Source organism: Hylobates moloch, unplaced genomic scaffold, assembly GCF_009828535.3.
Source record: "Hylobates moloch isolate HMO894 unplaced genomic scaffold, HMol_V3 SCAFFOLD_1, whole genome shotgun sequence".
Classification (NCBI taxonomy): Eukaryota; Metazoa; Chordata; class Mammalia; order Primates; family Hylobatidae; genus Hylobates; species Hylobates moloch.
In genome coordinates, this window is record NW_026652276.1 from 223,155,818 (window position 1) to 223,179,081 (window position 23,264).

The 23,264-nt window shown below is 42.7% G+C and overlaps 1 protein-coding gene across 1 annotated transcript; it reads right to left on the reverse strand.

Moving 5' to 3' along the window:
• Positions 1-6,858: 6,858 nt before the first annotated feature.
• Positions 6,859-22,663, reverse strand: LOC116812445 (maltase-glucoamylase-like; the record flags this gene model as incomplete). The annotated part of the gene is made up of 14 exons (XM_032758073.2): positions 22,655-22,663; positions 20,496-20,630; positions 19,935-20,022; positions 18,993-19,131; positions 18,047-18,180; positions 17,891-17,925; positions 17,682-17,798; positions 16,797-16,945; positions 16,104-16,188; positions 14,875-14,931; positions 12,468-12,592; positions 9,400-9,488; positions 7,326-7,375; positions 6,859-6,924 (listed from the first exon to the last, which is right to left on the reverse strand). Coding segments are annotated over exons 1-14 (1,278 nt in total), but the record flags the coding sequence as incomplete, so codon positions are not given.
• Between the last annotated feature and the right edge of the window lie 601 nt (positions 22,664-23,264).

Sequence of the window (23,264 nt, forward strand, 5' to 3'; positions counted from 1 at the left end):
TTTTTTTTTTTTTGAGATGGAGTCTCGCTCTGTCACCCAGGCTGGAGTGCAGTGGTGCGATCTCAGCTCACTGCAAGCTCCGCCTCCCGGGGTTCACGCCATTCTCCTGCCTCAGCCTCTCCAAGTAGCTGGGACTACAGGCGCCCGCCACCACGCCTGGCTAGTTTTTTGTATTTTTAGTAGAGACGGGGTTTCACCATGGTCTCGATCTCCTGACTTCGTGATCCGCCCGCCTCAGCATCCCAAAGTGCTGGGATTACAAGGGTGAGCCACCGCGCCTGGCCTAGAGCCAGTATTTTCTATCATACTCACACAGAACTGAAGAAGTTCAGTGGAACTCTAAAGGTCCCATTCCTGGGTTTGTTTCCTTTGGTGTATTTCACTATATTTTGTCGTTCTACTCTTAAAATTATGTTTACATTTCAACTTTTATTTTGGATAAGGAGGTACATGTTCACATCTGTTACATGGGAATATGCACAATGCTGAGGTTTGGGGTATGACTCCTGTCAGTAGATAGCAAACAGTACCTGACAGGTAATTTTTCAACAAACCATACACCCTCATAATCCCCAGACTAACTTCTCTAACCCATAGTTTTAGCCTAATTCAAATCCTTTTGTTTTTTTTTTTGTTTTTTTTTTTTTTGAGACGGAGTCTCGCTCTGTCGCCCAGGCTGTAGTGCAGTGGCGCAATCTCTGCTCACTGCAAGCTCCGCCTCCCGGGTTCACGCCATTCTCCTGCCTCAGCCTCTCCGTGTAGCTGCGACTACAGGCGCCCACCACCACGCCCGGCTAATTTTTTGTATTTTTAGTAGAGACGGGGTTTCACAGTGGTCTCGATTTCCTGACCTCGTGATCTGCCCGCCTCGGCCTCCCAAAGTGCTGGGGCCTAATTCAAATTCTATAACTGGCTCCCACGAGCTGACCTCCAAGACGTTTGGGACCCATGAGGTGTTACTATCCCTTCTTATGTGATTTTTACCAAAATGAGAGTTGGGTTAAATCTTCTTATCACATGATATTAGACTGAAATAAACAGAAAGGCTAAACACAAAGAAAAAATAAACAGCAGTGCCCGTAAAATGAAGATTTTGAATTCAAGGAACAGTTAGGCTAAAAACATTCTAAAATGACTCAAGCATGATTGGTATCCCCCCAAAATAAGGGAGGTGCTGATGGCCTTACCCATGGCATTGCTGTTCAGCAGGAGCACTCCATGGGCACTGCCGTCCTCCTCCAGCCCCATGTAGTAGGGGTGGACACCATAGGAATTCTTCTTGTACTGGAGAGTCATGGGGAGAAGCAGTAGGAGTTTAAGAGACATTATGCCTGAGAAAGAAACTCAACAAAAACGTGTTTGCTGAGATAGGTCTAGTTTTCTCCATGAAATCAATTAAACACATGAAACAAAGGAGCCTGAGAATTGGCCCACTCGCCTAAAAGCAGAATGTGATGACCAAGTGGAGTTTGGGAAGATGAAGCCCAAAGCATGCGCAGTGTGGGTGGAGAGAAGCAGAGACACAGATCCCAAATGCTCTGTCCTTACCCCTGGGGGCTGGTCTCGGGAGAACATCCCCCAAGTGTGCCACTCCAGGTCTCTCCTATAGGACGTGTGCTCAGTTTCCCCAAAGCCGTAGAGGTACTTGGAGGGGAGGCGGGTGGAGATGCGGATAAACATGTCATTGAAGGTGAAGCCAAGGAGCTGAGAGTCCCAACTGAAACACAAAAAGGCAGATTTGAAACAGAAAATGGGCTTTTCTCTCTGTTTCCAGCAGCTGACTTTTCAAGGACAACAGAATACTTGATTCCAACCCAGAACCTGTTCATCTCCCAAACAAAACAGAAACTCAATTGGACTAAAATATCATAGATATCCTCGCTAAAAGCCCAGGAGTTCTTCATTCATCTGTTTCCCACTGTCACTGCCTCCTTTCAGTGGTCCTTTACAATACAAATCCAAGCACTCCTCACCATCACAGCTGGGACCACTCCACACCAGCACCGCCTTCCACCCTTGCACCCCTCAGCGCATTTTCTACATAGCACTCAAAGTGATATTTACTTATTATTTGTTGTCATGAGAAGAGAAACCTCAGCGGTCTAATCCAGAGAAGGCACCCCATAAACATTTGTTGGATGAATCCTCAGGCACACTCAACTGCCTCAGTAATTATTTCTAGAATGCTAAAGATTTCCTGTAAGAACAGGTCTGAAGGAAACAACTCATCCATGCATCTGGAAGTGAACAATGTGATGTTTTGAACCAGGATACATCCAAGGACAATGGACCTGGCAGCGAAGGCACAGGTAGCCATCAACTCTGAGTCACACTAGAAGCCACTCACATTACAGTGCCTGTACTCTTCCGGCGAATTTCAATCCCAAATGGATTCTTCTTAATGAGGACATCATAGAGTTGACCCTCAGGGGTGCTGGATGGCACGCTGGGTATGCTCAGAGGGACTGGAACTTCATACCGATTGTTGTTGGGATCATAAATCTAGGCCAGAGAAAATCGATTTTAGGCAATAATAGTACTCTTGAAATCTATACCCACAGCAGAACCTTTTTTATTTTTGGACAAAAAGTTCAGATGCTATGTTTCTGTCTTCTTTAAGTTTATGATATCTGAGATTTAACTAATATATAAAATAACAATGTCAGATTTAATTTTTTTTCTATCATTTCTCATTATTAAGGCCTCTAACACATTAATATACTCAATGGGACATTGGTGCTAACATGGACAATCATTCTGGAATCAGCGTGGCATTTATGAATATGTTACTTGTTATTTTCTGTGGGTATATGAGTACATATAAATACCTTAAAACTTTTCTGAATTGAAAAAAAACCTGTCTCTCCAAAATGAAATCTATTTGATTAAAATAATCAGAATGTGCTTGCTGAAAGTGGTATCTAAACTGATTCATGAGTACCTACCTCATCCCTGCCTGACACTGCACAAGACACTAGGAATGTGAGCTGAATAAGGCAGTGTTATGATTTTACAAAATTCACATGAGGATGAGAAGTGAAAGAGAGCAGCTCACAACACCTGGGTGATGTGTGCTAAGGGAGAGCTATGTAGAAGTGCTGTGAGGTTCTAGAGAAGGAAATGCCTAACATTGTTTCTGGGAGACTGAGATGGTCTCCCAGGAGAAATACAGTCTAGAGTATTAAAAGATTGGTAGTCATTAACCAAACAAAGAAAGGAGATCAAGTCATTCTGGTGAAGAATAACAACCACGAAGGCAGAGAGAATTAAAGTGGGCCAGAAAGAGGCAAATATTTGGAAAGACCTAACGTATAGTCAAGAGGTAGAGTAGGCAATGGTTAAGGCTAGAACTCCAAGGAAGTTCATTCACTTCAAACCCGTTAGGTGCCTACAACATGCGAGTGCTATGATGAGGGTACAAACATACAACAGCATCATCCCTGCATTACAGGATGTACAAAAACTCAGAATTCGGGTTGATGTCAGACTGTAAAGAAATTTTTAGGCAATGCGACAATGTCCTGATCACTTTCACTTACTCTGTCAATTACATTACAGGGCTAACTATCTGCCAGGCTCTGTATTAGACTTCAGAAGCACAAAGAGGGAAGGGCACATGCCTGTCCTTAGAAGCTTAGTTTAACAGAAAAACAGACATAACAGCTAGTCCATCCCTGGTCCTTAAATGCAATTAAATCCTGGAAAGAAATGAAATCACTGCACACTGGTGGCTATTTTATACATACCCCAAATTCAGTATCCCAAACTGAACATACCATCTTACATTGATCAAGTACAAACCTTTTCAGTACTCCCATTCCGGTCGATGTCAGCACCATCCATATTAAGATGCAAGATACCAACACAGTCATCATTCTTGATGCTTCCCTCTCCATTGTCTCCTGCTTTCAATCGAGCACCAGACCCTGTAACCCAACTTCCTGAATCTCAAACAGGTGCACTGTTCTCCACCTTCGTTCCAGTATCTAGTCCGAACCTAAACCCTCACCTGACCTGCCTAACTGGCAGCCTCCCAACTTGTCTCTCTGCACCCACTCTTGCTCTCCCAATCATTTTCCTGACAGTAGCCACAGTAATCTTTTCCAAATGAAAATTAGGACAGGTCTCATTGTTCCCTCAATGATTTCTCAATGCTCTTTGGATAATAATCTAGTCTAGTGTAGCATGATTAACTTATTTTAGCATTCTGTGACCTGAACCAGAAAAAGATGATGGAACTGAAAAGGGCCTAATCACTACCTGATACATGTACTGTGTTTACCTTGAACTGCAGCATTTCATTCTTATGGTAAGTGACATCCAGGCGAAGGAGGTTCACGGGTGTGGAGGGGAAGGCATTGGCATAAACAGAAGACTTTAAGGAGATGTCAGCTGTGGCCCCATGGGAATTATACTGAACATCACTGACAGAGTATAGGTCGTTGACAAAATAGCAAAAAGGGACTCCAGAAGAATTGGATGCCTGAAAAGTAAGGCCAAAGTCATAGATCAGCACAGCATGTGGTCTTACAGTTCTCTAACCTAAACAGGGTTAGGAAAGTCATCTTAGACGATGATAAAACCAGCCTATCACTTGGCAATAACATAAATTTAAATTCCTGGTCTCCAAGCAAAACATTTATTTTAAAAAGTTTCGCACATGTCCCCACCTACTCATCATATCCAGATCATGTCCCTTAGGAAGTCCTTTCTATGGATTTTAAGTAGTTATGTAAATGCCACTGCTATGCTTAAGAAACTACAGATTAGGTGTGGAGATTTTCATGCACATGAACCCCTTCGGCATGGTTACCTCCCAGATACAGCCACGGGCAGCGCAGTTTTCTGCAGAAGCACCATTCTCATCAGGGTAACAGTCTATTTTTTCTTCATCCCTTATCTTTATGCTCCACTCCACTGTGTATGCTTCTCCCAGGAGAAGATCGATATCTGTGATAACGGCAACCTGTAGGAATGCGGAAATCACAAGGAAATTCATCTTTGGGAGAAAGGCCTTGCAAGATCTAAGACTTTTTTTGGGGGGGGAGGGGAACAAATAGACATCAGTCCACGCCTTCAACCATCCAAGCAACATATCACTTTAGCTTATAAGAAGAGAACTGTACAGTGGGAGAATCTATTTAGCAGCAATAAGGCAAATGTCTCCCATCTAGCAGAATCTTGTACATAGCATAATGAAAACAATTAGGTCAAATAAAACCTGTGGTGATCACCCCTTATTCTTTTCTACCCTGACTCCTCTTAGCCCTCTGTGTCTTGTCAGGAAGGGTCTCTCTGCACTTCCTCTTTATCATGACACATGGTGTCATCCCAAACTGAGTTGATCTTCTTGCTCTCCAGTCCCCAAACCAGTATCCCCCATTGGTGTGGGGTGGTAGAAACAATACAGCAATAAGAATCGTATGACCTGGTGGTCATGCCCACATTTCTGTAGAATGTTGGACAAATGCTTTCTTTTTTCAATTTTTAATTTTAATGAGTATATAGTAGGTATACATATTTATGGGGCATATGAAATATTTTGATTCAGTCATACAATGAATAACAATCACATCAGGGTAAATTAAGGATTCTATTTCATTTCTTTGTTTGTTTTTTTATTTTTTTTTTAAGACAGAGACTCGCTCTGTTGGCCAGGCTAGAGTGCACTGGCGCGATCTCGGCTCACTGCAAGCTCCGCCTTCTGGGTTCACGCCATTCTCCTGCCTCAGCCTCCCAAGTAGCTGGGACTATAGGCACCCGCCAACACGTCCGGATCATGTTTTGTGTTTTTAGTAGAGACGAAGTTTCACCATGTTAGCCATGATGGTCTCAATCTCTTGACCTCATAATCCACCTGCCTCAGCCTCCCAAAGTGCTGGGATTAAGGCGTGAGCTGCTGCATCTGGCTGTATTTCATTTCTTTGAATTTCAATTTTAGCAACAGCAAAACTGAGAAGTTGAAACAAAATCATATTTCTTTCCGTTTCTAACATCCCAGCTTCTTCATTTCTCTAAGCATAAAGGCTGCAAATTTGAAACCTTCTTTGAATCCCATTAATTCAAATATTTAACATTTTTCCATATATTTTTCTTATCTTTGACCCTTCTCTAAATAGCACTTCCGAAGTTAAAGTTCTCACTTGTCTGGAGTAAAAAAATCACATTCTAAAGATTATCATCCTTCTCCCAGTAACCTCCCAATCTAAACCATCTTGTACTTCCCTGTTCTACTAATCCCCAGCTCCCACTCCCACGGCCAAAAATGCTCACACACAGTAGCACAGCCTTCATTCAAGGATCAGTATGAGACTGCTTGAGAATTAAATCAAGTTGGTACCTAAGACCCTCCAAAACCTGACCACAAGTTTCCTATCCAAACTGGCCTTTTTCAAATACCAAATTTTATTTGCGCTAGTCATACAAAATTCACAGTCTAATAATGTAAGGCTATTCCCCACTTTCCAACTTCGCTGTTCCTGTGTCTCATCATCATTATTATTCTATTTTTGGGAAAAGCAAGCAAAACCAGCCAGAGAGACGGGAACATTGATAGGCAGAGAAGGGAATAAGAAGAAAAATACCCAACTCATTCTAGCTCTGGCCACCTCATTTTTTTCCCCAGCCCTCTCACTTCCCCAAAACACACCTCAAAGGTGCTCTGGTCCTTCAGGGACCCATGCAACCTTGGCAAGAAGGAACATCATGGTGCTATGGAGAATTCTCAATATACCATCTCAACAAAATGGGTTTTACCTTCAGGTTAGAATCATAAGTGACTGTAGCAGAAGTCTGACTTGGGACACCATTGTGCTTCACCGTAACATTGCTAGGTTCCTCTGTCCCAAGAATTTTAATTTCATTGAATGCTAAATTATTGGGGTCCTTATAGGTTGATTGTGAAATATTCACCTCCAAGCGGTTCTGCAAAACAATTAAGTCCAATTGTGCATAAAGGTATGCCTGTAATACACAGATTCTCAAGTCACTCAAATATTCCATTCCAGACCGGATACCCCCACTGCCCTGAATGCCTCTCTGCTTTCTCTACTAGTGTGTGCTCCAGAAGTACAACATTATTTGGATAATCGTCTAATTTAAAACAATCATAAAAACACACAGACATTTAAAAACTGTATTTAGAAACACTAGCTGCTATATTAATGCCTCCTTTTGAAAACATCGATGAAATCATAAATAGAAATGTGCTCACCTACTGCCAATAATGCATATAAAGTTACAAATATAATCACACATACAAGCACAGATGTGCTAATGGTCAGTCCAAAGCCCACACCTAAGATTCATAAAAATATGCTACTCACTTGAGTGACAGAAAACTCACATAAAAGATACACTTTATTGGCCACAGTATCTGAAAGTGAGAGAAAGACAAGTCAGATTCTGGCTGGCCCACTACAGAAGAACAGATTTCACACCCCTACTCTTTTCGGCTACATCCGGATGTCACAAATGGCAGTATTTCCTTTACCTTATGGATGAATAATATTGCACTGTATTCATTCATCCATGTATACTTAGAATGTTTCCATATCTTGGCTGTTGCAAGTAATGCTGTAATGAATATGGGAGGAGTGTATCTCTTAAAGACACTGGTTTCATGTCCTCTGGATATACACCCAGAAGTGGGAATTCATGGGATTGTATGGAAGTTCTGTTTTTAATTTTTTGAGGAACCTCCATACTATTTTCCATAATGGTTGTAACAATTTACAGTCCCACCAACAGCCTAAAAAATTCCATTTTCTCCACACCCTCACCAGCACTTCTCTCCTTTCTTTTACATGATTTCAACGCTAACAGGTGTGAGGTGATATCTCACTGTGATTTTTGACTTGCATACCTGTGTCTTTTAGTAATGTTGAGCATCTTTTCACATGCCAGTTAGCCACTTGTATGTCTTCCTTGGAAAAACATCTGTTCAAGTACTTCACCCACTTTTTAATTGGGTCATTTGATCTTTTGCTACTGAGTTGTATGAGTTCCTTATTTTTTTATGTTACTCTCTTCTGAGATATATGGTTTGCAAACATTTTTATCCATTCTGTAGTTTGCCTTTTCACTTTGTTGATTGTTTCTTTTGCTGTGCAGCAGCCTTTTAGTTGGATGTAGTCACGCTTGTTTACTTTTTGGCATTTTGCCTTTGCTTTTGGTATCACATCCAAAAAGTCATTGCCAAGACTACATCAAGGAGGTTTTTTGCTGTTTTCTTCTAGGAGCTTTACAATTTTAGCCCTTACATTTAAATTTTTAATTTCTTTCTTCACAGTAACCAAGATATGAAAACAACCTAAGTGTCTATCAGTGGATGAACAGATAAAGATATTCTGGTACATATATACAGTAGAATAGTTTTCAGACATAAAAAGAAGAACATTCTGCCATTTGCAACAGCGTGAATGACTCTGGAGGACATTATACTAAGTGAAATAAGCCAGAGACAGAAAGTCAAATACTGCATGGTCTCACTTATATGTGGAATGTAAAAAAGTTCATCTCTTACAAGCAGAGCCTACAACAGTTGTTCCTAGAGCCTGTGGGCATGGAAAATGGGGAAATGATGGTCAAGGGTAGAAACTTTCAGTTATTAGATGAATAAGTTCTGGGGATCCAGTCTGCAGCATTGGTGGTGATGGATGTGTTCATTAAAATAGCTGTGGTAACCATTATACTATGCCTACATATATTAAATCCTCACATTGTCCACCTTAAATATATTCAATCTTTATTTGCCAACTAAATACTTTACAACTAAATAAATACATAATTTTTAATGTACATATTGGATTAGATGGAAAAGAGTTTCCAAGGCCAAGCCATTGTTTTTCCTTCTCTTTCCTACTGGAACATTCCAAACATTCCCTTCCAAAGGCTTCCAAGGCATATGCTTCAAGGGAATCTACTTCCTAAACTTGAAGCATAAGAATTGTTAGTATACTGGACCCACAAATATGCTAAAATGTATGGCTAGATGAGTACACACTACAACAGTATATTCTGACTGCCTTACTGGCAGGGGCATGATTTTTATATCATCAACACTTGCTCATAAGAATTTTAGGAGGACGACAGTAACATTGAATTAGGGAACAGTCTTGAAACCTTCTCATCTAAGCACCCAATGACAATAAAATGAGAGCCTACTATAGATACCACTGGTGAATGGGAGAATTGTCAGAGATACAAACGTATTTTTCTTTCGTCTGTAGTTCAACTACCACTATCCCTGAATGGTGCAACCAGAAACAAAATACTTAAGTGACTCTTGCTACTGTGCCTGTTGAGATTTCTCCCACAGCTGAATGACCAGCAGGAGTGAAGGACCATAAGTCACAGGTGCAGGTTGAGAAACAGCAACATTATCGTAACAGCGCTCACCCTTTGTTTGCCCATCATCCCAGAAAAGTTCTCCTTTTGCTTCTTTGTTCTCGTCTAGGGCAATGATGAGACCAAGAGGGTTCTTTCGACTGTGGGGAACAAGATTCAAGAGACAAAGACAGGAGTCAGAGAATTTTGCCAACTGAGCTGAGACTATTTCCATCAAATTTCAAACTGGAAAAGATACTAGCAGCAGATGGTTCTGTTTCTTGAGGTACAAACACAAAATCGACAGACGCATTTTTCTGTAATATTAACAGTGTCATAGGAGATAGAAACACCCCAAACATTAGCAATAACATCTATGTTGGAGGCAAGAATTTAAGCACCAGAGGCACTGCAATAGCTCAAATAAAAGCTGCTTCTGCAACAACTATTTGGAATACAGAGTATGAGAAGAGAAAGAAATCTTAGGCAATAACTGGTTCAGTCAGATCACTTTAGCAATGATGCTCTCAGGAGAAGTGTCCAGTGCTGTGAGGAAGATACATTTTCACCTGCCTAAAGACCATTTATACTCAGAAAGCAACAACATACACTAAGGTCCATCTATTAAATGGTAACATAGCTGATTATTTATTATTAGTTTGTTTTGAAAGAAAAACAAATCATTCTAATGATCTACTTTAGAATTTACAATAGGAAACACAACACATTACTCAAAGACATGGTAGAGTAGATGGACAGAGAGGAAGAGGGGGAGAGAGAGCAATTTGTATTTGGAATCTCTCCTCACTCTGTCACTCTCTAGGCAACCTCTCAGTTTCCTGCTCTTCCTGTTCCTCCTCTGTCTGTCACTGGACTCACATTCTCCACTGTATTCTTCCACGGTTCAGCCTCTCACTACGTAAGAGAGTTAGTTTCCATTATCAACAAAATCATCTGCTTTCATTAAATATTCATGTATTGAGTAGCAGTCATTTCTAGGAAGTCAATGAGATATAAAAATTAATAAATCACAACTCCTCATCTGAATGATCTTAAATATTATAGGAAAAATTAGGCACATTCACTAAAAAATGAAGGCAGACCGTGAAAACAACACAAAAGTTAAGATATTCTAGGAGTCCAGAACCACAGTTCTACAAAAATGGTAGACTATATATTCTTTTGGAGACTTACCCTGTAAAATATTACCTGATCCTAGATAAATTACAACACACATTCCTGTTAAAATGTTGTTGGATTTGCAAGAAGGTAAGGAATATATTCAAGAGATCAAAACAATAACAGGATAGCAAAACACTGAGCTAAAACTAAAAGGGTGCTTAGTAAGCAAAACCTAGGATCTCCATGTGTGCAAATTCCCATAGCAAGGTGAAAATTGGGCTACTAAGCCTCGTGATCCAAGGTAGAAAATGTGAACCTCTGATTCCCACATGAAGCCGGGATCCTTGATGGAAGCTAACATGATGCCAGTTGGAAGGAATTGCTGGCTTGCAAACAGAGGAGAAGGCCAATCAACTCTGGAGGAATGAGACCCACATTTAGATGCTTAACATTACCACAGTACGAAACAAAAAATCACCAAGCACACAAGGTAGTAAGTCAACATAAAGGAAACTCAGCAAAAAAGAACTAACAATAGATTTAGATGGCCCTAAACACTTCAGATAATACAATTTTCAGGCACAGTGTATACAACTACTATTGAAATGCTGACACTGTTAAAGAAGAAAGACAAAATCATTCAAGGAGCAAAAAATATATACATTACAAATGACCAGAAACTTGGAAGTGGCAGTGCTTCCTCTGCTGGAAGATTAGGGAAAGATTTCTTGCTGTTGAAATGTAAGTTTCATTTGGATCATTAAGAATACACCAGGCAAAGATGTTGGAAAGGATAAATTCAAAAGCCCAAATGCAGTAAAATACATGGGTATGTTTGGGAAATCGCCAGCTTTTTGGCATAGCTGATCTGTATGTACATTAAGGTGTGGCAGGCGATAAGAGTTGTTAAGGTAACGTGGAACCAGGTTGTGATTGGACTTGAATACCCTATTAATGGAAGACTTTGGACTTCAAGCCTGGGAGCAACCAGTTGAGATTTTCATTTTGGAAAAATCAACTTGGTATCAGTGTGCAGAACAGCTTGAAGGTGAACAGTTAGAAAAAGGAAGCCAACTGGCATTGGATTTAGGGATATTTTCCATTAGTATCATAAAAAGTCTACAATTTGGAAAATTAAAGCAGTAAGAGAGGTTCAAAAGAAAAGACAGGTTTCTGGCTTCCAAAGGACTCCTAGTCTGTTAAAGACAAATAGGCTAATACTCTCAAAGGCATGAAGATATAAATGTGCACCTCTTTAGTACAGATGGAATCTATAATTTTGGAATCAATTACATATGAAGGAAAATTCAGTGACGTGGACTTACGAAGTTTGCAGGAGGTAATTTTTGAATTCACTTTTGAATCACAAGAAAGAAATCTCTTAGTGGGAGAAAAGAAAGAGGAAGTTGAGATTCTAGGAGGGTGGAAATGGATCCTGACTCTCTACAAATGAGAACGACTGAGTCAAGAGCAAAGAAACATGGATGGACAGTGTGGCCAAGGCAGATAGAGGCATCAACTGACCTGGTTTGCCCAGAATAGAGAGGCATCCCAAGAGGGGAGACATCTGGTGCTAAAACTGCAACAGTCCTGGCAAACCAAGGAGGCTGATCACCTGGCTGTTAGTGTGTTTTGAAAAGAAATTCAAAGGGTTTAAGGAAGGACGTGAATTACAGTCTTTCAAAATCCACTGGATACATTTGTAAAACAACAGCTTCTGAAAAGCTGTTGTGAATGGTGGTTGCTCCTATTTTGACTTCCATCTCAGATGTGAGATTTAAAAAAATGACATTCTTAGACCTATCATCTCACTCCCTTAGACTTAAAAGAGTTGTTAATAATTAGTCAAAGAGTATAGAACCCGAAAAAATTAACACACAAGCAACCAAACGAAGCAAAAACAAGTGTTGAGTAGAATTGCATGTGGGCTTGAGAGTGATGCTTACATTTTGGTGGACTTCATTAGAAATTGTTGAGCTAACCGACATGTAAAGGAAAACCTGAGTCCTGTCATTCACCTTAAGTGGGTGTTCAGTGCAGGCTCTTGCCAGGGCAGGATGTAGCCCCCACGGACATGAAGATTAATGTGGTCAAGAGGGGCTGGCAATGTCTTCCACTCTCCTCTTGCATTAATATCCACACCCTGTGGGCAGAAGAAGGTAAGAGATGACAAAGGAGAGGACAGGCCCCTCCCTGAACAGTGCATCCTGCCAGACATCTCATCCTCTCCTCTGAACTTACGCCTGCTCATCACTCTTCGCAACATACCTGCTATTACCCATTCTCCATTCACCCAGAGCTGCAAGAAATCTTGCAAGGCTGCTATAATATCTTGGTAGGGTCTCTTGCCTTTGTTTCCACCGTACAAGATACATTTGCCTGATGTGTAACAGGAAGAGCTGCTACTCTCTCACCTGAATCAGAACCTTAGGGACCATCCTTCCATCCTACATGTTCTCAACTAGAGCAGGGCTTTTCAGTCTCAGCACTATTGAGATTTGGGCCAGACAATTCTCTGGTGATGAGGCTATCCTGTGCCTTTTGATATTTAGCAGAATCCTCAGATGTCAGCAACATCGCCTCCTCAACCCCACCCTGTTGTGACAACCAAAAATATCTCCAGGCATTGCCAAATGTTCCCTGGTAGGCAAAATCCTCTCATTTCAGAGCTGCTACTTGACAGGTAAGAAGCAGTTGTTGTTGACAACAAGGAAACAAATATGCATGGCTGTGTTCCAATAAAACTTTTTTTGCAAATCAGCTAACAAGCAGATTTGGCTGTGGGCCATAGTTTGCCAGCTTGTGCTCTAGAACGAGTAACAGTTACCCAAACTTAGGAAGATTAATTAAGGTGACACTTCTTCATTAATCCTATGAGATTCATCTTCATTTTAATGAAACATCAAAAATTTTATCTTTCTTTTTTTTTTTTTTTCTTGAGATAAACTCTCGTACCATCACCCAGACTGGAGTGCAGTGGCACAATCTCAGCTCACTGAACCTCTGCCTGCCAGGTTCAAACGATTGTCCTGCCTCAGCCTCCCGAGTACCTGGGACTACAGGTGCATGCCACTACACCTGGCTAATTTTTTGTATTATTCATAGAGACGGGGTTTCACCGTGTTAGCAAGGATGGTCTCGATCTCCTGATCTTGTGATCTGCCCACCTCGGCCTCCCAAAGTGCTGGGATTACAGGTGTGAGCCACCGCACCTGGCCGAATTTCATCTTTTTCTAAACAGCTTGCTCCATGACTTCTTTTGTCTCTCCCTCTTCAATCAAAGATATCTTCTGTTAGTGAATGGGAGACTCAACATGCTCACTCAGGACAAAGGCCAGTCTCACTTAAAGGAAGCTGGCCACCTCTTCCTGGGGAAGGCCTGGCTGGGAAGCACATAGCAGAGCCTTAACATGTTACCACCCTAAGGGCAGATCCAGACTAGCTGCAGAAAGAGGAGTCTGGGGCTGTGGAGAGGACTTGGGCTCCAATGGACTGAGAAGAGAAGGAACAAAATCGCACATCCTTGTCCAGTTTTCACCTAATCTCACTGCAATCCCCTTGGATGAAGGGGCCAGCACATGCTCTGCTTCCTGTATGCCTGCTTGAACCTCTTTGCTGTATTTCCAGCCCTCAACTATGTTCTCTTCAGAAAGTCAGAAGAAGAGTCCTAGTTAGAAACAAAGGAAATACCTCCTCTGATTCTTCCCCAAGAATCAGGGTCTGATTTGTCAGGGTCCCAGCAAGAGATCACCACCCCAGAGCTGCCCGGGAAGACCCTGGCTTCCCAGCTGAGTCTTTGGGAATCATACTAGCAATGAAACTATGCGGCAAGGAGCTCTTCATTGCTTCCTCATTTCTAAATGCACTTGCACTGGTTAGACACACAAGGGTTGGGTCCCATACCTCTGTGTGTGTTTTGCACATCGCCTAATCACTTGCTTGCCTTAGGTAATTATGTGCAGTGCCCTTCTTTGAGCATCTATGCTATGGAAGGAGATATTTAATCAAAAGAGATAAAACGGCTTCTATGCCTACAAACTTACAGCGGGCAAAGATATCAACAATAAAAACAAAAACTATAGTTTGCAACACAATCTTAAATGTTGGCTAGCATCTGCCTTTACATAACATTGTAAATAGCGGTGATATAAGGAAATATTAAAAACTAACACAAAGACAACACCCACAAAAAACCAGACTCTGAGTGAGACGCTTTATGTGTTATTTCACAATGGTTCTACGAGGAAAGTGGTCTTACCCCACTTGGAGGTGAGAAAACTGAGATTACAAGGGTTAAAGTGGCTTCTCTAAGGCCACGCAGCAGGTGGGTTACAGAGCCAGCATTTGACCTAAGGTCTATTGGATCTAAAGCCTTTGTACTCTCTACCATATTCCCGTGTTGTATAAACGTTCAGAAAAACTTACCGTGTAGTAATCGTACCAGCGGGCTCTAGGGAAATATGCAGTGACATTTCTGGCATTCTAAAATGAAACACAAACAAGGTGAGGCAGTGGCACCATTTTCCAGGACAGAGTAACCAAACTGCTTAGGAAAGAGGTGAAATAATTGTGATGGCTTTGGACCCAGCTGCCTCACGGCTCGAGAGGTTAGCAATTGGGGCAACCTTTTTACAGTTTTCTTTTTTAAACGGGAGATTTGTCTACACAGAACAAGTGGCTTTCATACAGCACTTTGGTATCCAGGACTTCGGAAAAAAATAAATCACTGTTTGCTTATAGACATAGACTTACCCCATTTCCTCTTAAAGAGACAAACAACTGAGGTTGTGTTTGGGCAGAAGAAAATTTTGTGGGTACAATAAGATTTTTGGGCCGGGTGTGTTGGCTCATGCCTGTAATCCCAGCATTTTGGGAGGCCGAGGTGGGCAGATCATGAGGTCAGGATATCAAGACCATCCTGGCTAAGACAGTGAAACTTGTCTCTACTAAAAATACAAAAAAAAAAAAACAAAAAAAATTAGCCGGGCATGGTGGCACGTGCCTGTTCTCCCAGCTACTCGAGAGGCTAAGGCAAGAGAATCACTAGAACCCAGGAGGCAGAGGTTGCAGTGAGCTAAGATCACACCACTGCACTCTAGCCTGGGCAACAGAGTGAGACTCTGTCTCAAAAAAAAAAAAAAAAAAGATTTGGGGGTGGTGCAATTAACTGGTATTTTAATCAGAAGCCTAATTAACAACAGAACTAAAGAAATGGCTTTTACTGCTGGGAGGAGCTCCTGCAGAAGAAGGGAAGGGTTAGCCAGCAGCAATACAAGTACACACATTGCCAACTAATCCTTCTGAAAAGTAAAAGTGCTAGAGGACTGTTATAAATTCTTTACAATACTGCCCCCATCTGACCTTCTATTCCATATTTTAGTCAACGAAGAAATGATTGTGTCATTGAATATTCCATGAGGAGTTTTCTTCTTGATCAGCCTATGAACCAGAATTGTTAGGCTCATTTTAAAGATGAAGGAGCTGAGGCCCAGAACACCTAAGTGATGGACTTCAGCTCAGAAGGAGAGGAGGAGACACAGGTAGAATAGGAAACCATGTGTTAGGACCCCGGTCAGCTCAGGCCTCTTCTCCTCGTCCTTTTCCCCAAGCCTCACAGCTGAGATCCTCCCCCCGTCGGAGGCCTCCACACTCACCAGCTCCAGCACAGGGCTGACCAGGAAGGCTGGGCCCAGCAGGAACTGACTGTCTATGTCCCACGTCAGCTGGTCTGACACAAACCTGGAAAGGGAAACGAAGGTGCCCAACAGAGCCTCAGGCCAAGACTGAAGAAGCTCCTCAAGCTCAGATCCAAGTCGGAAATTGAGCTGCCCCTGAGCCATCCTGGCTTTTTTCCTAGGCCTGGCTTCATCAGGAGCACCCAGCCTCTGCTTTGCCCATGGGATGTGCCTCAAACTTCAGAAAGTATGGGATGTAGATGTGTTCTCTCCTATAAAACATTACCTCATTTCTTAACCATGGCACATTTTAAATGCAAGGATGGCCCTTGTCCCTCAATTCTCTTGCTGAAATCCTTCTTTTGTGACCTGGGTCCACATAACCAAACTGCTACAAAAGATAGGCCTTTGCACAGCCAAATTAGAATGAAACTATTCTATGCCGTACTGCATCATTTCAGTTTTGTTCATTCAATCAATAGCCTTTTTTTCATGACCTATGGTATGTATAACACTGTGCTAAAGAGAGTAATCAAGTACGATTTGCGCCTGAGGAGCTCATGTCAAAAGGCAATCGTGTCTTTAATTAGGAAGAGTTGTGTATATCAACTGCCACCACACAGAATGCAGTAAGTCATCCATTAGTCATCGGGATCCCTGCTGGACACTCACTCATGGAGCAGAGGCCGCACAACAGTGACGCCCTCCGTGTGGGCCTTATGCATCAGGGTATACAGATATGGCAACAGGGTGTATCTGGTCTGCAGGACATTTCTGGAAATGTTCACAAAAGCAGCATCCCAGGACACAGGGTCTTGTCTCTAAGGAGAAAGAGAACAGTGTTTGGAGCTCGCCCTAGAATTTCTAGGGGATTTAAGAAGGTCACTGAAAGCATATTCCAACTGAAGAACACTCACAGCTAAACAAAAGAAAACTCTACATGAGGCCCAGAGAATATTCTTAATAGACTGGAAAGAGTCACTGACGCTCTCCTAGGACAGCTGATAAAATTTCACTGTAAGACATTCTTTTTGGCACATTTGGTATAATTCTGCCTAAAATACAGGGAAAAAAATAATAATCTAAAGAACACTGAGGAATATGGTTCATTGAGACACCAGGGCTTAACAATTTTTAAGGGTGCAGTGGCTCACGCCTGTAATCCCACCACTTTTGGAGGCTGAGTCGAGTAGAGCACTTGAGCCCAGGAGTTTGAGACCAGCCTGGGAAATATGGCAAGATCCCATCTCTACAAAAAATGCAAAAATTGGGTGGGCACGTAGGTATGTGCTTGTAGTCCCAGCTATTCAGAAGGCTGAGGTGGGACAATCGCTTTAGCCCCAGAGGTTGAGGCTGCAGTCAGCCATGATTGGGACACTGCACGATTCAGCCTGTTTCAAAACAGAACAAAACAAAACAAAACAAAAAACAAACAAACAGAAAAACACCTTTTTAAAAAGATATCCCAGGAAACACAGATTGCGTTAATTTTAGCTCAGAAATGGAGATTGTCTTTCAAGTGACTCAGAACACTGCAGGTAGAAGCCACTGTCCTACCCTGGTCCCAATGGTGTTGTGGTTTCTTGAGAAGGGGTAGAAGGCCCCCAGCTGCATCCAGCGAACACACATCTCATATTCAGCGTCTTGAAAGAACCCACAGATATCTGCTCCCGTCTGAAACAAGAGGAAATAAAGCCAGCCTGCTGATGATTTCTGAAAGATGTCCCCACTTCCTTGGTGCTTAGGAGGATCCCAAGGACACTCACATAGGATATGCCAAAGAGGCTGAACTCCATCATGCCTGCAATGAGAAGCACAGCTGTGTCAGACCAGGCTCGCTCTGACGACCTGCCTCCTCAACTCTTCCCAAGATTCCCAACTCCCTGCCCTACAGGCACAGGCCCTGGGAAGGACCCACGCACCAATGATAGATTTCTTCAGCTGATCCCACGCAGCCGTGTTGTCTCCCAGCCAATGTCCTGCCCAGCGGCCAGAAGAGGGAAATGTGGAGCGGGTGATGACGACCCCTCGCTGTCCCGTCACCTCCTGCACGGCTCTGGTTGGAGGGGAAAAGGAGGTGAACTGAGGGCATGGCCAGAGAGTAAAGGCCACAGAGCTTCTGCTCCCAGAGCCCTTGAGCCTAGTCAATGTTTGCTGCGTGACTGGAGGGAACATGGGAATCTGAGCTGTAATGGGGGCTCCACTGATCCCAGATAATGGAGATAACAAGTCACGTGTTCTCATAGCGCTTTACAAAGAACTTCACTGTAGCGAACTCACTGGAGTGCCCCCAGAATAGTAAAGAATTACTACATCTTGCTATTGGTTTCCTCAATACTTAGTTTTCTACATTTGAGGAGGAGCACAGTGAAGATTATAAGATAGTCCTTAGGAGAATTCATACTATTCATGAGCTTGCAAAGCGGGACTGTGCTAATTTGGTGCAATACCAGTTACCCTCCACCAAGAATGGCCAAAAATAAAAATATCTCCAAAGACGATTCACTTTGAAATAAAGGGGAAAGATGCCCAGACCTCCGTGTTCCCTTCACCTCCCGTAACTAAAGCTATTGTTCCACCGGCTGCCCTGTGTGACCATTATGGTGTCTCCATGTGAGTCTTTCCCACCAGGATCATTAAGTTTTTCATTGGTGGGACCATGCCTTATTTAAAGCTGTCCTCCTACTTTTAATCACAGGGCCTGGCTCCACATCAATAAGAATTTGTTTAATAAGAATCATTACACAGTTCTCATGTGAATCTTCTTAACCCTTAGAATGGGGAATGAAAGGAAAACTAGGGTAGCTATGTCAGTTACTGGCAATCCCTCCAGGTTGTGACAGCTGGAGAAGGGAGACAGAGACTCACTCGTATGTGGGTCTGGTCTGGGACCACCCGTACAGGCTGTGCACGTTGTAGTGCTGCACCGGGGAGCCATCTGGGAGGATCTGCTGACTCTCCATGCACAGGGTCTTGCTGCTCAGGCCCCTGTCCCTGGACTCCAAATCTGTGGAGGAAGAACTGGTGAGGTGAAATCCAGCCCTGACTCTGTTTCTCCCTGACCTCTCTTCAAGGGATTGGGCCCTGGATCTTAAGACTAACTTGAGTCCTGCCTGTGTCGCTCTCCATCTCCACAGAGACATGAGCACAGCGCCTCCAGCTCTGAGCTGCAATGGCGGCTCCAGTGTTTCCAACATCAAGTTCACTGAAGAAAGCAGAGGTGTCAGGAAGAACGTACAGCTGTCAAACACTACATGACAAGCTCTGATTTAGGCTTTTGACCTGCCAATTATATCCATAATTCTATGAAGATGACCGCATTATCTGTCCTCTACAGTTTAGCAAACTGAGATTTGGAAATATCACATAATCTGTGAAAAGTCACAAAACTCCTAGAGAGAACAATTTCTGGAGCCAAGATATGAACCCAAGTATAACCAAAGTCCATCAGCTCCACAATAAAGGCAAGCCAATAATTTCCACCTATTGATGACACCAAAAAATTCCTGTGATGGAATTCACATAAGCCTAAAAAACTAACAAGCCTAGCTGTGGGAACCCTTTGGTGGCATGACCACTCATAAGTGCTTTCTAGACAAATTCAAGAAATTTGTGCAATGAGTCTAGTCACTTGCACATGCCCCGCTGGGTAAAGCACATGCAGAACTTTTGTCTCTGGTCCCCAGTAAACCACAGCAGCCATGAGGATGTGCCCTGAGCTGTGAGGGAACACCCCTGGCCTTAGGCTCCTCCAGTGTAATCCTTCTTCCAATCACGGCTCTGCCAATCAAGAAGGCCAAGGATTCTTACATGGCATGTAGGGAGGGTGGTTCAGAGAGGCTTCCCTGCAGCCTGGAGAAACTGCCCCATTCACAAAGCTTGATGGTTCGTTCATATCCTAGAAATGCCAAACACAGACATACCTTACTTTTTAAGATAATTACATCCTGCTAATTCTTAGCCAAGGAAGCAGTGAATAAATTGTTCAACATCCAGTAACCCCTGTAGATGCCAGCCCTGGGAGCTTCATCAAATCCTAGTGAGAACTAGCTAGAAAGATTAATTCACCCCTACAGAACAACTGGCTAGAGGGTTAAAAAAAAATCTCTCTCAAGGTGGGCGTGAGGCAGTGAAAGTTCCAAGAAATTCCTAGTCAATTGCCTCAGAGATTTTATAGTAGTAATGTCAGGTCTGGTACAAGGTGTGAGGGCTATCAGGGCTGTTCCTCTCCTGAGAGGAGGAAATATCTGATATGTCCAAAGTCTTCCTTGGACAATGTCTATCCTCTTGACTGAAGGTCAGCGGTACATACACTTAGGCACAGAAAGATAGACAAGAGCCACAGGTACTCAGAGACACACACACACTTACAATCCACATGCCATCAAACTTCAAGCTCCTCTCTGGATTCTGTGGATTGTTGTATAGTTCTTCTATTTCCCTCTTCCACCACTTGGCAGTTGAATTACGGAAAAAGTCTGGGAAGGCCACATAAGCTCGATATAGCTATAAAAAATAAATACAATTTGTTTGTCCCACACAAATATATAAGACAGCAAACAGGCACTTACTGAGAATGCAACTCACACAAATACTTGAACTGCATGGTGACAGACGGCCTGAACAGGGCCTAAATAATGTTATTAACTTATTAGAGAAATGTAGAATGAGAAGAGAAATAGTGCAATTTGCACACCTTCCCAGCATTTGGAAAACATCCTAAAACTGTTCTCTTCATATACACATGGATGATGACAATCAATGACCCGAACTAGTGACCTCATGCATTTGATGCCCAACCCTCAACATCAGTTCTGCCATTTCCTAAGCACTCCTCAAAGACAAAGCCAGGGAGAGACTGCAGACATGAGATGCCTGGTAATAGGTTAGGAAGGAACACCCAGGGACTCCCTCCTATGTCATTCCCACTGGGAGAGGGGAGGAAGGAATAAGATTACATTTCAGGATATTAGACCAGTACACCTCAGTGTTTTCTACAATTTCAGAATCACATGACAACTACAGCTGTGTGGAAGATAAATTGAGAGGACTTAAAGAGGACGTTTCAACTTCCCCTTATTTTCATCTTTCTTCAGATAATAACGGGTGTGTTTTTGTTTTAACCTGCAAGATGGATTCAAGGCACAACTTTTTTTTTTTTTTTTTTTTTTTTGAGATGGAGTCTTGCTGTGTCAGCCACCCAGGCTAGAGCGCAGTGGTGCTACCTTGGCTCACTGAAACCTCTGCCTTCCAGGTCCAAGCGATTCTTTTGCCTCAGCCTCCTGAGTAGCTGGGATTACAGGCATGTACCACTACACCTGGCTAATTTTTGTATTTCTGGTAGAGACATGGTTTCCTCATGTTGTTCAGGCTGGTCTCAAATTCCTGACCTCAAGTGATCCACACGCCTCAGCCTCCCCAAGTGATGGGATTACAGGCATGAGACACCATGCCCAGCCAGATACAACTTCTTAACTACATTGTAGACTTTTGAGAGCAAGAAGCTTGTTTTATATTCACCTGAGTGATATTTATATTTTGCACAATGCTTAGCTTAGAACTTGACACAAAATACACACTCACTGTTTAATGGTGGGTTCACACCACTTAGAAGCAGCAAATAAATGTTGCTTGTTATGGAACATTATGGTCCTTTCTATGTCTCAGTAAATAGCCTCCTTTACGATAATCACACCATTATAAGAGTTAAAGAGCTAAAGAATGCTGGTGAGGAGGGTGGGGGAGGCAACAGAATGAGCAGTTGGTCTAGGGGAACTCCAGTTCTTATATACAATAGACAAAAGGCAGGTAGGAATCCATATGTGTACATGAAGGGCAAGAAAAGGAACATGAGAAAAGAGAAACAGATCAGCCTACATGGGTCTGGCTGTCAAGGATGTGAGAAGATAGTGGGTCACATCGCGGAGAATCTTGAGAGGAGTGGGCATGCCAGGGATGCCTTTTGTTAGGAAATGGAGGTAGAAACCACGAAACCTGACAAAGAGAACCTTTCACCAGAAACAGAGAGCTCCAGATCAGGCAGGGTTAGAAACAATGGGATGGGTGGGGGTTGGAGAATTAGAATAAAGAGATTATCAGCCACATCTGAGTCAGAATTGTATCCCATATGGGGTACACATGGGGAACCTGGCCAGCCATGATGTAGGAACTTCCCTAAGTACTGCTCGGATGACCCCTTCCAACTTCATAAAAATGTTCTGCCGTTCTCCAAGGTGCTGGCTCTACCTTACACCTGTGCATATTCAAGTCTTGTCTTTGTGGCTTCTGCCTTCAGTTTCTCCAGTCTTCAAACAGTGATATAACCACCCACACACTGGGCCTCAGGATCACCTAGCACTCTTTTTGTGGCACATCGCATGCTACAAACTGCAATTCCTAGATCCCATCACAGACTTATTGAATTAAATCGCTGGAGCTTTGGACTCAGAAATCTGCTTTTCATGGGGCTGTTGGCTATTTGTTTTATAGTCAGTAAAGCCAGACCTGGACATCAGTGGCTTCATCCTCACCAGCTTCATCGAGTGGGTCTTACTATTAATAATATAAATATTAGGTTGGTGCAAAGGTAATTGAAGTTTTTGTCATTACTTTTAATAACTTTCTTTCCTTTTTTTTTTTTTCTGAGACAGAGTCTCACTGCGTCACCCAGGCTGGAGTGCAGTGGCTCAATCTTGGCTCACTGCAACCTCTGCCTCCCAGGTTCAACTGATTCTCCTACCTCAGCCTTCTGAGTAAGTGGGATTACAGGCATGCGCCACCACGCCTGGCTAATTTTTGTATTTTTAGTAGAGATGGGGTTTCACCATGTTGGTCAGGTTGATCTCAAACTCCTGACCTCGTGATCGGCCTCCCAAAGTGCTGGGATTGCGGGCATGAGCCACCATGCCCAGCCTACTTTTAATGACTTTCAATGGCAAAAACTGCAATTACCTTTGTACCAACCAATAGTTATAATTATCCTATCTACCAAGAATCTCTTACGAGCTAACAGATTCCGTGACTCCCTAATGAAGTGTTTCTCATCAGGGGTACAACTGGCATTTGAGGTGAGAGATATTTTGTGAAGAATTCCCTGAAATCAGAGCTATGGGCATCCCTGCTCACTGCCCACTGAATGCC